The sequence below is a fragment of the Pteronotus mesoamericanus genome, unplaced genomic scaffold (assembly GCF_021234165.1).
Source record: "Pteronotus mesoamericanus isolate MK-2021 breed Mesoamerican mustached bat unplaced genomic scaffold, CSHL_Meso_final contig_68, whole genome shotgun sequence".
NCBI classification, from domain to species: Eukaryota; Metazoa; Chordata; class Mammalia; order Chiroptera; family Mormoopidae; genus Pteronotus; species Pteronotus mesoamericanus.
In genome coordinates this window covers 24,015,293-24,030,664 of record NW_026555234.1, presented here as the reverse complement: position 1 = coordinate 24,030,664, position 15,372 = coordinate 24,015,293, and the positions used below count along the sequence as shown (strand labels likewise).

The window sequence follows — 15,372 nt, the reverse complement described above, 5'->3', positions numbered from 1 at the left end:
CACCTGCTAGATAACTGCCTTTTGCAAGCAGCTAATTGTTCCGGTCCCCCGTCCCCCCCCCCCGCCCCCACTCCCGTCCCAGGATAAGTTTATTGATTTTAGAAAGAGAGGAAGGTGAGGCGGGGGGGGGGGGGAGAAAACCATTGAATGGGCTGCCTTCTAAATGTTCCCTGACTGGGGATCGTACCTGCAACCTCTTGGTGTATGGGGTGATGCTTCAACCAACTGAGCAACCTGGCCAGGACTAATTGCGTTGTTCTACTCTTCAGCCTTTTTGTCTTCTTTCTCCATAATGTATTGGTATAGTCTTTTTTGATAAGAAGAGCTAAAGTAGTTTTCAGACAATCAGTTCAGAAGCCCTTCATACCATAGGGATGGCAAGACTGCTGCTTTTGTCAGGTTTTCGAGTTTTATCAAGACAAGATGACAGAATGCTTTCAGCTATGCCTGTGATTTTATAGAGCACCATATTTCTTTTTCTATATTTACCTTAATGGAATCTTTTATATTTATAAGAAACATCTATGTTTGGGTCATGAATTTACTTTTTTTGTATCAGTCCCATAACTGTAAAGAGCATAGGGGAATTCACAAATCACAGGACACTAAATAAATGTCCAATTAAGGAAGTCAGTATTTTTTATTTTTTCATAATTATTTCAATAGAAATGCTCCTACTTTCCAAAGGGCCTGGAGAGCTATTTATTTTGTGGTTAGCAGAGAAAAGGGGGTCATGTAAGCATTTTTTTTGCTTAGTACAATGAAACACATACTGAAATTTTATGTAGAATACTTGCCTATTTTTCCCTTGAAAATCTATGTGTAATTTTCACTCAAATTATGAAAATATTTATAAAATTATGTCTGTTTAGGTATCATACATTTTCTGGATTTATAGCTTGAAGACATTAAATTTAAATTTATGTATTCTAAGCCAAAAATTTAGAGAATGGCCCTATTACCCTCCACAATTGTAAAGAGATCTCTCATAGAGAAGGATCCTGAAAAGAAGTTCCCCGTTTAGGGGTGACATTTATACATATAGCATTAAGGCTAACCTAAAAGAACAAAGTGATGCATTTTTGGGGTTCTTTTTTTCCCCCTGCCAGCTTCATTTTGCTGTTTTCATAAGGGTTTTTTTTTTTTTTTTCCAGATTTGAAATTTGGGCTTAGTTTTTAATGACTGCATAAACTGAATCCATTATGTAGCTAGAACACAAATTATGCAGCATTTCCCTGATTTTGATTATTTCAGTTGCTTACATTTTTCATGTTCTTAATAGTGTGATGAATATGTTTGTATATAAACATTTGTTAGAGCCTCTGATTATCTCCAAGAATTACTATGGTAAAGGTTATGAATTTCTTTAAGGAATGTAGAAAACAGGGGGTTCATGTATTGAATATGAGGTAGAACTAGTTAACTAAAGATAAGCATTATAAAGAATGTAGCATGTACCTTAATGCTTACTAATGATAACTATTATTAATAGTAATTAGATAAAATACATACCATGCAGTCTCTGATTCTAGTAACAGAATAAGCAGAGATGCTGATAAATAATGAAAAGAAGTAAGCAAAGAAAAATGGAGAGGAGGGAGAAACCAAAGCCAGGGCTTTTCTGTCTTAGAAAGCTAAGCAGTCAGAGAGTTTCTGGGAGATAGTTTGTTGTAAAAATATTAGATGGCAAAATACAAGTGTAATGCACAGATTTAAAAAAAAAGAAGAAAAAAAATGAAAAATCACACATAATCCTCTATCCAGAGATAAAAATTAACATTTTTTCAAATCTTTGACCCTGAATTTAAAAGTGTATATGAATGGATAAATATAGATGTATATAAAGATATCATTTAACATCCCATTGTGTCACCTGCTTTTGTCACTTAAACATACGAATATCTTTGCCAGTAAATATCAATATATATTATAATTTTCTATTGCATAGAATTCTATTACATGATAGAATATATTAATAGGTATTTGAACATAGGAGTACCCAAATATATAAGGAAAATCTTGGATGACTTCAAAAAAGATATAGACAGCAACACACTGATAGCAGGGGATTTTAACACCCCACTGTCAAACATGGACAGATCTTCCAAACAAAACATCAACAAGGATATTGTGGAGCTGAATGATGCATTAAATCAAATGGACTTAACTGACATATATAGAAACTTACATCTCAGAGAAGCAAAATACACATTCTTTTCAAATGTGCATGGAACTTTTTCAAAGATAGACCACATGATAGGACACAAAGCAAGCCTCAGCAAATTCAGGAAAATTGAAATAATACCAAGCTTTTTCTTAGACCACAAGGGCTTGAAACTGGAAATCAACCTCAAAGAGAAACCTCAGAAACCTACAAACTCATGGAGACTGAACAGTACACTGTTAAACAGTGAATGGGTCAATAATGAGGTAAGAAAAGAAATCAAAAAGTTTCTGGAAACAAATGAAAATGAACATAAAACAGTCCAAAACTTACGGGACACAGCAAAGGCAGTCCTGGGAGGGAAGTTCATAGCAATACAGGCCTACCTAAAAAAGATAGAAACATTTCAAATAAAAGACCTAACACTACAACTTCAAGAACTGGAGAAACAGCAACAAATAAATCCCAGGGCAAGTAGATGGAAAGAAATAATCAAGATCAGAGCAGAACTGAATGACATAGAGACGAAAAGAACAATTCGAAGGATCAACCAATCCAGGAGCTGGTTCTTTGAAAAGATAAATAAAATCGACAAGCCTTTTTCTTGATGAAGCAGACTCATCAAGAAAAAAAGGGAGAGGACCCAAATAAATAATATCAGAAATGAAAGAAGAGAAATAACAACTGATACCACAGAACTACAGAGGATTGTAGGAAACTACTATGAACAGTTATGCCAAGAAATTTGAAAACCTCGATGAAATGGACACAGTTCTAGAAAAGTATAATCTTCCAACACTGAAGGAGGAAGAAGCTGAAAGCTTGAACAGACCGATAACAGCTGGGGAAATTGAAGCAGTAATCAAGAAACTCCCAGCATACAAAAGCCCTGGGCCGGATGGTTTCACGGGAAAATTTTACAAAACATTTAAGGAAGAGCTAACCCCTGTCCTTCTCAGACTATTCCAAAAAATCCAAGAGGAAGGAAGACTCCCAGACTCTTTATGAGGCCAGCATCACCCTAATCCCAAAACCAGATAAAGACCCTACAAAGAAAGAAAACCGCAGGCCAATTTCGCTGATGAACATATACGACAAAATCCTCAACAAAATACTGGCAAACCACATCCAGCAAGCAATACATTAAAAAGATTATCCACCATGATCAAGTGGGATTCATCCCAGGGATGCAGGGATGGTTCAATATACACAAATCAATAAACGTAATACATCACATAAACAAAAGGAAAGACAAAACCACATGATCATCTTGATAGATGCAGAAAAAGCATTCGATAAAGTACAGCACCCATTTATGATCAAAACACTCAGCAAAATGGGAATCAGGGGGGCATTCCTCAACATAATAAAGGTCATATATGAAAAACCTACAGCCAACATCATACTCAATGGGCAAAAACGAAAAGCTTTCCCACTAAGATCGGGAACACGACAAGGATGTCCGCTTTCACTACTTCTATTCAATATAGTTTTGGAAGTCCTAGCCACAGTGGTCAGACAGGAAAAATAAATAAAAGGCATCCCAATAGGAAAGGAGGAAGTAAAACTATCATTGTTTGCAGATCACATGATAGTGCACCTAGAAAACCCTGTAGATTGCACGAAAAAACTGTTCAACCTAATAAGTGAATGCAGCAGAACAGCAGGATATGAAGCCACTATTCAGAAATCAGAGGCATTTTTGTACACCAGCAATGAAATAGAAGAAGAAGAAATCAGAAAAAAAAAATACCATTTGATATAGCAACAAGAAAAATAAAGTACCTAGGAATAAATTTAACCAAGGAGGTAAAAGACCTGTATGCAGAAAACTGTACAACATTGAAGAAAGAAATTAAGGAAGACACAAATAAATGGAAGCATATACCGTGCTCATGGATTGGAAGAATTAATATCATCAAAATGTCCATATTACCCAAAGCAATTTATAGATTCAATGCAATCCCTGTTAAGATACCAATGACATATTTCACAGAAATAGAACAGACATTTCAAAAATTTATATGGAACCATAAACGACCCCGAATAGCCACAGGAATTTTGAGAAAGAAAAACAAAGTAGGAGGGATCGCAATACCCGAGGTCAAACTCTATTACAAAGCCACTATACTCAAAACAATCTGGTACTGGCACAAGAACAGACCCATAGACCCGTGGAACAGAATAGAAAGCCCAGAAATAAGCCCAGGTCTCTATGGGCAACTAATATTTGACAAAGGGGGCAGAAGCATAAAATGGAATAATAATAGCCTCTTCAACAAATGGTGTTGGGAGAGCTGGACGGCCACATGCAAAAAATTGAAATTGGATCATCAGCTGACACCATACACAAAAATAAACTCAAGATGGATAAAAGACTTAAATATAAGTCGCAACACCATAAAAGTCCTAGAGGAGAACATTGGCAGAAAACTCTCAGATATCCCACGCAGCAATTTTTTCACCTATATGTCTCCTAAAGCAAGGGATATAAAGGAAAGAATAAACAAGTGGGACCTCATCAAAATAAGAAGCTTCTGCACAGCTAAAGAAAACATCAGCAAAATGAGAAGGGACCCAGCCATATGGGAAAATATATTTGCTAATGATACATCAGATAGAGGTTTGATCTCCAAAATAAATAAAGAACTCACTCGACTCCATTCCGAGAAGACAAATGATCCAATAAAAAAGTGAGCAAAGGACCTGGGCAGATGCTTTTACAAGGAAGAGATACAGAGGGCCCAGAGACATTTGAAAGGATGCTCAGCATCACTAGCCATCAGAGAAATGCAGATCAAAACCACCATGAGATACTACATCACACTGGTCAGAGTGGCCATCATAAACAGATCAACAAACAACAGGTGCTGGCGAGGCTGTGGAGAAAATGGAACACTAGTCCACTGTTGGTGGGAATGCAGACTGGTGCAGCCATTGTGGAAAGCAGTGTGGAATTTCCTCAAAAAGCTGAAAATGGAACTGCCTTTTGATCCAGTGATTCCCCTGCTGGGACTATACCCTAAGAATCCCAAAACATCAATTCAGAGGAACCTATGCACCCCAATGTTCATAGCAGCACAATTTACAATAGCCAAGTGTTGGAAGCAACCTAAATGTCCGTCAGTAGATGATTGGGTCAAAAAACTATGGTACATTGACACAATGGAATACTTTGCAGCAGAAAGAAGAAAAGAACTACTAAACTTCGCGACAGCGTGGATGGAACTAGAGAGCATTATGCTAAGCGAAATAAGCCAGGGGGCGCAAGACAAACACCATATGATCTCACCTTTAAGTGGAACCTAACCAACAATACAAAGATGCAAGGAAAATAAGACCAGTAACACTGAAAGGAAAAGAAACCAACAGAGACAAGAGGGAAGGAGAGAGGAGGGGACGGTGGGGAAAGGAAGGGAAGGGGCAAGTCAAGGAACATACAGCAAGGACTCATAGACAAAACCAAAGTGGGGAAGGATTGAGGAAGGGAGACGGGGGAGAGGAGCAGGGGAAAGTGGTGGAGGGAAGGTGGAGACAAATGTATTTGAAAAAAATTAATTAAAAAATAGATATTTAGGTTGTTTATAAAAAATATAAACTTGTCTCTATTTCCAGTGCCCCTCTTATATTTGAGGCTCTTTTTTTTCAGTCTAAACTGTTAGTCCCTTAGTTTTTTTCTTCATCTTTTCTTGCCGTCTTGCAGTCTGTTTTCCATACTTTTGAGTGAACAATGCTGTGATAAGCATTTTGTAAATATATCTCTGTGTACATGTTTGTTTATTTTTACTGAATCTTAGAAATGGAATTGCTTGATCCAGTTTATGCATATGGGTTTTGTTTTGTTTTTCAAATCCTCACCTGAGGACATGCTTATTGATTTTAGAGGGGAAGGGAGGGGGGAGAGATGGAGAGAAACATTGATGTAGGAGAGAAACTTTGATATGAGAAACATTGATTGGCAACCTCTTTTACACACCCTGACCAGGGACTGAATCCTCAGCCTAGCCGTGTACCCTGATGGGGAATCAAACCTGTGACCTTTTGGTTAATGGGATGATGCTCCAATCAACTGAGCCACACTGGCCAGGGCACATATGGAAGGTGTTGGTATATACAGGATAGGGCAGAAGTAGGTTAACAGTTGTTAATATGAAAAATAATACAATAATAAGTAAATAATAATTATAAAATACAAGGATAAACTGTTTTATGTACTCACGAATGTAAACCTACTTTTGTCCCACCCGGTGTTGCAAGATTGTCCTCATAAAGATGTAAAAAAATTTACTATTATTGTCACATATGTGTTGGTCCCATATCCCTACATTCTTGCCAACAATCTTTTAAATCTGATGTTCTTGGAAATCCCTGATCTTACTAAACATGCTCATCTATTACCCGCAAATATTTATGAGGTCGCTGGGGAAAGGCTTAAGATAGGTATTGCAAATATCTGTAATACTGTTGTTTCCCTTTCTGAGGCTGTACCAAATTGCAGTGGTTGATATTGTCTGAATTAACGTTCTTAAGGACAGATACAGTATTTTAGATTGCAAGGAAGCTCTTGAGTGATTAAGGAAGAACCGTAACAGAAGAACACAGTAGTTGACTGAGTCCACTCAGTTCTGGGATTTTTTTGTCACACTGATGGCTGGGTGTAGTGGAAATGAAATGTTAATGATTTTGTTGTTTCTATAGTGGGGGGGGAGGAACCAGTCGAGGGCTGTCATTTCATAGGGACAATTCAATTTTGTGCTCCATTAAGGGAATCCCTCCTGTCCAGAAGTACAGATGTTGAGCTTAAAGCAAAACAAATAGAAATGATAGAAGTTAGCAAGACCTCAGATAAGATTAGAGGCCTTATATATGCAAAATATGCTTTTAATTTTGCACATACTGCCTAAAGAGAGATATTGGCTGTGTATACTTTGCAGGTCTCACTTTTGTGGTTTTCTTATTTTTTTTAATTCAAGCCAGGATATCAGCAATGTTGTTTTGAATCTTCTTTTAAGGGCAATTTATATAATTCCTTTGGCTGCTAAGTAGAAAAGTTTGTTGTTGGATGTTATAGTTTGGTTATGCTATAGCTTAACCGAGTCTAGGGTTTTCATGTTGACCAGCTATAAATTATAGAAAATTCTTTGGGTTTCTATAAAGTAATTTATTATGTTATTATTTTTGAGAAAAGGAAAGGAGTTTCAGATTATATTCTCAATGGCTAATAGGACCACTGTGGATGATTCATGTGGCTGTTGTACTGATGTGGAATGTGATAATAATGTCCCCTAGCCTTGCAGAGCCATCTGAATGAGACATCTTTTCTACTTCTGGCAGAGGTGGAGAAGGATTGGTTGTCAGGTAGGGAGAACAGGTATATGAGTGACTGACCCTAGTCTTCCGACTCTTGTTAACAGAGGGTTGAACTGAAATCTGGAAGTGCTGGAAAGATTTATGAATGAATCCTCCTCCCTCCCCCATGAGCTTCTGCTTTTCCCCAATAAGATGGAATTCTGGATTTTTATCTGAGTTTTCCATTTAAAAAAAAAATTCCAATCTCCTCATCACCCTCCCCTTTGGCAATCATCAACTTGATCTATCTGTGGGTATAAGTGCATTTTTAATTAAGCTTCAAGGTAGACTGACTATAGTTGAAGATAAGTGAAACAATGCTTTAAGTAAAGTCTTCTGGTTGCAGGTTAAGAATGGTTATTAGAGGCCTTTGGAGGGTGGGATGAGGTGTAAGTTTTAGGAAAAGCGGGCTTGTAGGGAACTGTAAGGGCATCTTTATGAGATGTCTTGTATACTCTTGCTTTTTAAATGGCAGATTCCTTTTCATATTTAGTAATCAGAAACCTGTAAGAGTTCTGCTTTGTAAAGTTTATGGTTTCGTTTTAATATAAATACAAAAATTAGGCTAAATCCTCTTTGAATTTTAGATTATCTTAGGTACTTTCATGTTTGAGATGGCAGCCACCCAGCAGTAGCAGCACACCTGGTCCATAAGGCCCTTAGCAAATGCTCATGATTGAAGGAGGGAGTACTTGAGTGGAACTGAGACCCACTCATGTGTGGCCCCACACACCAACGTAGGAAGCGAACCCTCCCACCCACACAGTGACCTAGTCTTCATGATTACTTTTTAGATTTTTATTTTTATTGGATTTGTTATTAGGCCAAAGCAAAAGTTGTTTTCTCTTGTCAGTCATTGAACCAAAGAACAAAAGCTGGTGGAAGTGATTGCTTGATGTAATTGGAATTGATGTTTTATCAAGCAATATTTGGTTATATTCCATTTAAGATGAAGAAGATGACTTTACGTGTAAGAAAGCAGCCTCTAAATCAAAAGAGAATGGACGATCTACAAATAGTTATCTTGGAGCATCCACCATGAAAAAGAATGAAGAAAACACTAAGACCAAGAATAAGCCTTTATCACCAATAAAACTTAGCCCCACATCAGTGCTTGATTATTTTGGAACTGGAAGTGTCCGAAGATCAGATAAGAAGATGGTGGCAAGCAAAAGAAAAGAGGTGAGTGTTCTACATGTAAGCAAGAACATTCAGGAATCTTGGAGAGTGTTGATTTACTGTTAATTAATAAGATGGGAAATTTGGATATTGTAGTAGGTCACCATATTTTATTGATGAAAATAAATTTATGATTATGGACAAAATGTATGGCCATCATTTTACAGGATGAGGAAGTTAGACTAATTTATATTTGAAAGTAGAAAAGAACATTTAAATTGTAAGATAAAATTAAAATTCTTAGAATTTAAATACTCAGAATGCAAACTCATTTGACTATTGATCTCAGCCAGACAAAATTGGACAATAAATTTGTTCCCAAATGAGATTATAAGTACATGACTTATAAACAGAGCCTACCTATGCTGTACTTTCGACTTTTTCTACCTTGGCTGATGTTGGATTCACCTTTTTCTGGAAATTTAGGAAACAAATACTGATAAATTATAGTGAAAGTAGTCCCCTGGATTAAAGCCTGCTAAATAGTGTTTGTTGATTTCATTAGTGTCTCCACAGGACAGTGTGATCATTCTCGCATGCTGGTTTGCAAGTGTTGTAGACTACTTTGCAAACCAAGACATTAGTCTACAAGTGATTTTCTTGTGTGTGTGTTAGGGGGTACTTTTCTTGCACATTTCAGTAGAATTAAGCGAGAACCATGACTTTCTGACTGGTGTGCATTGAGACTGGCTGTTTCATTACTGATAGACTTAATTCTCATCGGTGTATTTAATCAGCTACAGTCAAGAAAAAGCACCTTCTCTTTAACTTAACGTTTATGTTGATTTTCTTTGAAATACAGCCTTCACAAAATACAAATGATTCCAGATTAAATGATGAAGCCATTGCCAAGCAATTGCAACTTGATGAAGATGCAGAGGTATTGCCATTTTGCTTAGATATCATTAACAATTTGATGTTCAGACTTGTTATTTAGTCCACCCAGGTAAATCAAGATTGTTCTAGGTCCCCTGGCCAGTGGCTCAGTTGGTTGGAGCATTGTCCCATACACCAAAAGTTTGCAGGTTTGATTCCTGGTCAGGGCACGTATCTGGGTTTCAGGTTCGATCTCCAGTTGGAGCTTAATACGGCAGGCAACTGATCGCTGTTTTTCTCTTACATCTCTGTTTCTCTCTCTCACATTAATAAACATATCCTTGGGTGAGGATTAAAAAAAAATAAAAAAAGATTGTTCTAGGCTAATTTTGGATTGAACCACATTGTAAGAATTATGTATAAAATAAGTAAAAATCTAACATTAAAAAATCTACATTTTATCAAAATAAATGATAAGAGCAGGGGATAATTATTTATTTAGAGATTTATTACTACGTTTTTTTGAGTGGAAGCCTCCTTTAGTATAGTTAAAATAATTTAATTTGGTCATAACTCTTTCCACTCTGGGTGATCTCATTCACTTCTGTGGCTTTAATTAGTATGAATATGCTGATGATCCCCAAATTGGTTTCCAATTCAGAGTGCTTTCTTGAGTGATAAACCTATATATTCATTCAGTAAGTACTTATTGAGCACTTACTGAGTGCATGGCACAATTCTAGGTGTTACAGATACTGCAGTTAAAAAAAAATTGTGTCAGGACATTGTAAGTGCTGTGAAGAAAACTAAAGGAATAATTTTGGGGTGATCAGTAGGGTTATGAGTACTTTTTTTTTTTTTTAGAATAACCTTTATTACATGAGCCAAGATAGGAGGGAAGAGGATTTATTTGCCTTCCGGGCCTTGACTTTCCTCAGAACCCAGCGCCGTGCCCTGTGGCACCTGGCCATCTGCTCGGCCACATGGGCCTGGTCTTGGAGGGTGCACGCCAAAAGCTTGCCCTGCCGGAACTTCTCCCCTAGAACACTGCTGATTTTGGCATTCTTTTTGTTTCATTATGCTTCTGAATTTTCTTTGATCATTTTTTGTTTAAGTTTTCTTCCTCCTCAGAAGGCAGCTTGGCCTCCTTTCTGCGGCCCAGGGGCAGTGCCTAGTGGGATGCATTTCACTGTCAGTACGGTGTGCCGGCAACGAGCACCACGCGGTTCCTTATCCAGGGCTTGGTGTCGACCAGTTTGTCGTTGGATGCATTGTAGACCACATCAGTGATGCTTGTTTGCAAGTACAACACTTGGTGCTCCAGGAGAAGTTGCCTGCGTCCAGCCTCAGGGCAGGGCACTTCCTGTTTCCTCTGGCACAGGGACTGTGTGTGTGGGGCAAGGGCCCATCATAGCGCTGGCAGCTGGTGCCCCAGTTCATATTTCTGATTCTTGTGGTAGGGCTTCCTCTCACCCCTGGTCTTGTGGTGCTTCTGCCCGTTGTCCTGAGAGATGCCCATGGCTTGGCACCAGCTGGAAAGAGCATGAGTATTCTATTTTCAGTAGAGGGGTCAGGAAGGCCTCTCTGAGGAAGTGATATTGAGGCACAGAATGAAGTGATAATGGCGAGCCCCGAGGCTGGCTACCTGGAGGACTCAAAACAGAGAGAACAGCAGGTGCAAGCATCCTGAGGTAGAAAAGATTGAGTTTGATGAATTTGAGAAATGACCAGCAGCAACTAATGTAAGTCCAAACAGGACTTTAGTACCTACCAAAAGGACTTGGGATGGTACAGACTTGGATTTTAATCTCTGTGAGATGAGAAGCCATTGGAGTGTTGAATAGATGTAACATGGATTGATGAATCTTAAAAGAAAGATATTCTGGCTGCTGTGAGACTAATAAGCCACGGTGGGGCAAGAGCAAAAGCAGAGCAGTTTGGACACTGTTATGGGAGGGTCGGCAGGCGGGAGATGATGACGGCTTGCACCGGGATGATATGGATGAGGCAGTGAGAAGTGGTTATAACCTGTGCTTTGAACATGCAGCCTTCAAGTTGTTGCTGGTAGATTGGATGTAAGGTAGGAGGGAAAAAGAAGATTCAGAGATAGATTCCATGTAGTTTGGCTTGAGCGACTGAATATCCATTGATTAAGACAGAACACTGGTACAGAGGAATCAAGAATTCTGTTTTGGATGTGTTAAGTTTGAGATACTTAATAGGCTTCCAAATGGAGATGCATAGTGGGTGGTTGGAGAGTGGCCTCTGGAGCTCAGGGGCAAGATCTGAGCTGAAGATGTATATTGGGGAATCACTAGCACTTGATTCCCCAAATCAGTGAGATCATGGGGAGAGAAAGTTAATAGAGGAGTCTCAGGATTGAGCTCTGTTAACATTTAGAGGTCAGGGAAAAGAAGGTGAGGGTGCCCACAAGAAGCAACTAGATTTCCTCTCTCACATTGATGTTTTTCTCCCACTCTCTTCTTCCCTGCCTCCCTCCCCCTCTCGCTAGAATCAGTAAAGGGCGGGGGGGGGGGGGAGAAAAGAAAAAGGAAAAAAAGAATGGCTAATGAAGTAGGGAAGTGAGGGAAGCTTGCTATTTCATGGGAGCGAAATAAAGAAAGTGTCCATCTCTGACAGAGGTGCCAGTCCTTAGTGCCTACTGTTTGAACCCCCTTTGTGGTTATTAGTTCAGGTATCACTTTCTCACATTCCCTAAACTGTTTAGAAACTCCTCCTGTAAACTCTGTTGTACCTCGTCGTAGCTGCTATTAGTATTTGTTAGAATTGCTATTTAGGAACCTAATGAACAAAACAATCAAATGAGCAATGTAGAACCAGAGTCATGGAAACAAGGAACAGACTGACAGTGACTGGGGGGAGGGGGGAGGGGGAAAGAGAAGAGTCTAGTCAAGGAGCAGGTATGACCCGTGGACATGGACAGCAGGGTGGGGATTGCCTGGGAGTGGGGGAGGGGTGGGCAGGGAGGGGAGAACAACGGGGGAAAAATTGGGACAACTGTAATAGAACAACAATAAAAAAAAAAAAGAGTTGCTATGTAAATGTCTTCCGATATATAGGCTGTAAACCCCACCCACGAGGGCTGTTCATGTCTTCAGCTATTGTGCCATCCCTGGTCACTTCAGTGCTTGGCATATTTTTGTGAGAGAATAGTATTTTGGTCTACTGGAACATACCAGATTTGTTCACATTTTATTAATGTGACAATTTATAGCTGGTGTTTTCAAAGTCTTTTTTCCATGTTATTTGATTACACTGAATTACATAAACTATAAACTCGGTATCCACATGACTCAATATAGCACAAATGGCCTAGGTAAAATTTTGAAATAATTTTTAAGGACCTGACTTCTTACCTCTCCCAAATACTGGAGGCTTACCCCAACCTTTCCAAGCCAGACATGGTACTCTGTGTCACAGTTCCCTATTTTCTCATTCCTATTATATTCTTTCAGAATCTTATTTGAGTAATTTATTAGCCTGATGAAGAATTTTTAGGGTGTTAGTGACTGATGATATCTTTCTGATGATCCCTATTAAGATAAGTTCTTTTTTCTCCTCCTTTCCTCCTTCACTTTCACCTGTTTGTTTACTCCTTTAGTTGAGTATGTGTCCAGTATCTAAGTCAGTCAGTCCATAGACAGTATGTTAAACACCATCTGCTGTACTCAACGTTGTATTCAAACATAGGACTTCTGATCACGAGGGCATAATCACCAATAATGAATTTTTGATGGAAGTACTTAAATTTCTCCTGTCATCTAAATCATCTAGAATCCTCAGTGTTAGAAGTGTACTACATAGAGTGAAATTTTGGAAAAGCAGTATAGGTTTCAACCAGAAATTCTTCCAGGGCCACTGGAAGTTTAGAGTTTGAAGGACCTTTTTATGGTGAAGATTTTCATGTTTTTTTTATCAATTAGATGTGTAGTTCAGGTTATGGTAAGAAAATATTAAACAGCAGAATATATAGAAGTGCATCTCTGGCTTATAGTTCTGCATAGCTTAATTCATTTATTAATAAGAAAAGGCTTGGTTACTGTCTTCGCATCAGACTTAATGCCAGTTTCCAAGCCTTCTTAGGATTGGGAGGATTTTGAGGTCCTTTCATTTGTTCGAATAATACAGGGATGCCTTTGTTTGATATGACATTAAGCCATTTTATCAGGGGGCATAAAAACATTTCATTTCTAATGAGAAATGTATTCCACTGCTACACATTCTTTTCTGGAAGATTTCCATTTTTCTGAAAGTGAGAACATTTGAAAAGAAGAGCAAGGTTAACTGGAATGTCTGTGTGCTAACATTTAGCAGAGCTTCTGACTGACATGATGACTTACATTTCCAAAAGTCAGAACAGATGCATTTGAATTAGTTATTGAAAATAGGAGTTTGATGATATAAGGGATATTTGTGTATAGCTTACTTTTTTGTGAAAGAAAAAATATAATTTTCTTTTTTTTTAAAATTTTTAATTTTTTTGTTCAAATATATTTGTCTCCACTTTTCCGCTGCCACTTTCCCCTGCCCCCTCCCTCACCTCCCTCCCTCAGTCCTTCCCCACTTTGGCTTTGTCCATGGGTCCTTTATACATGTTCCTTGACTTGACCCTTCCCTTCCTTTTTCCCGCACCCCTTCCCTCTTGACTCTGTTGGTTTCTTTTTTCTTTCAGTGTTGCTGGTTATATTTTCCTTTCTTGTTTGTTTTGTTGGTCTGCAAGTGTTACATTAGGACTATTAAGAAAAAAGTATAGATTTTAAACTATATAAGTGAGAAATGTGGCTTTAAAAATATGCTCAGTTTGTCTATCATACCTGCAAAAGTAGGTATATTTGTTCTGAAATCTAATGTGGCTTAGTGAAACACACTTGTGATACTTAACTGTTAATATTAAATGGAAAATGTCATAGTTACTTTCTGGAAAATGTTTTCTAATTTTTTCTATGTATTATGAATCAAACATTTAAAAACTTTAATTTACAAAAGAAAAAAAGCACCTCACTCTGTTGACACTTTTTACAGCTGGAGAGACAACTGCATGAAGATGAGGAGTTTGCCAGAACATTAGCCATGTTGGATGAAGAACCTAAGAAGAAAAAGGTGGCGTTTTTCCTGGGCTCTGAATACACAGTACAGATCAGTGTTCCCTTTCATACCTGTGTATGCTAAGCTCTGGAGATAGAACCATGAGTTACTTTTCTAGAAAGAAGCTAAGTTGTTTTAATTTATAGACATGTTTTTGGGGAAGCTCATTGAAGAACTTACTCTTTCCAAAGGAAGGTTGATAGAGCCAAAGGTGACCAGAACCCTGCTTCCCAAAACAATGAATTGCAACCTCTGCTTACTGTCTCTCACAAAGGGGTTCTTACGTACTTTTTCAGAGAATAATGCTTATAAAGATTCCTATAAAACCTAAAGTTTAATTACGGTAATATTTACTGTCTTTTTGGGAAGCCCAGTTTTGCCATTTTTAATTAGGTAACTTTAAGGTCTGTTTTAAGACAGCCTCAGATGGTAAGTTTATGTTTGGAAATCTTCAAAAGCAGAAAGATCTTTTTAAGTGCTTATTTATTTTGAACTTATTTTAGACTTTATTTTGAATACCATTCTGTTAATATTATCAGTATCAATATTTGACTATTTAAAAATATTTTACAGTCGTTAGCTGTAAGACACTAGTGGGTGTTGGGGACATCATCATTTGAAAAGCCTTACTCCAGCTAAAGACATTCGAATTAAAATTATTAAAAAAAAATACTGTGTTATATATCCCAATTTGTAACCTCTTTTTAAAAGGGAGTTCTGAGGGAGCAGTGGAGAGAGAATGGATATTTTTCTTCTC

At 37.9% G+C, this 15,372-nt stretch overlaps 1 protein-coding gene across 3 annotated transcripts in view; it reads left to right on the top strand.

Moving 5' to 3' along the window:
• RFC1 (replication factor C subunit 1) overlaps nucleotides 1–15,372 on the top strand; it is a 65,878-nt gene that overhangs the window by 24,872 nt on the left and 25,634 nt on the right. For 2 of the 3 annotated variants that reach the window (XM_054582053.1, XM_054582051.1), the window contains exons 5-7: nucleotides 8,464–8,696; nucleotides 9,496–9,573; nucleotides 14,553–14,630. In XM_054582053.1, coding sequence (XP_054438028.1) covers nucleotides 8,464–8,696; nucleotides 9,496–9,573; nucleotides 14,553–14,630 — 389 coding nt within the window. Of the gene's footprint in view, nucleotides 1–8,463; nucleotides 8,697–9,495; nucleotides 9,574–14,552; nucleotides 14,661–15,372 lie in introns of all 3 variants that reach the window. The other variant, XM_054582050.1, reaches the window with a different exon arrangement.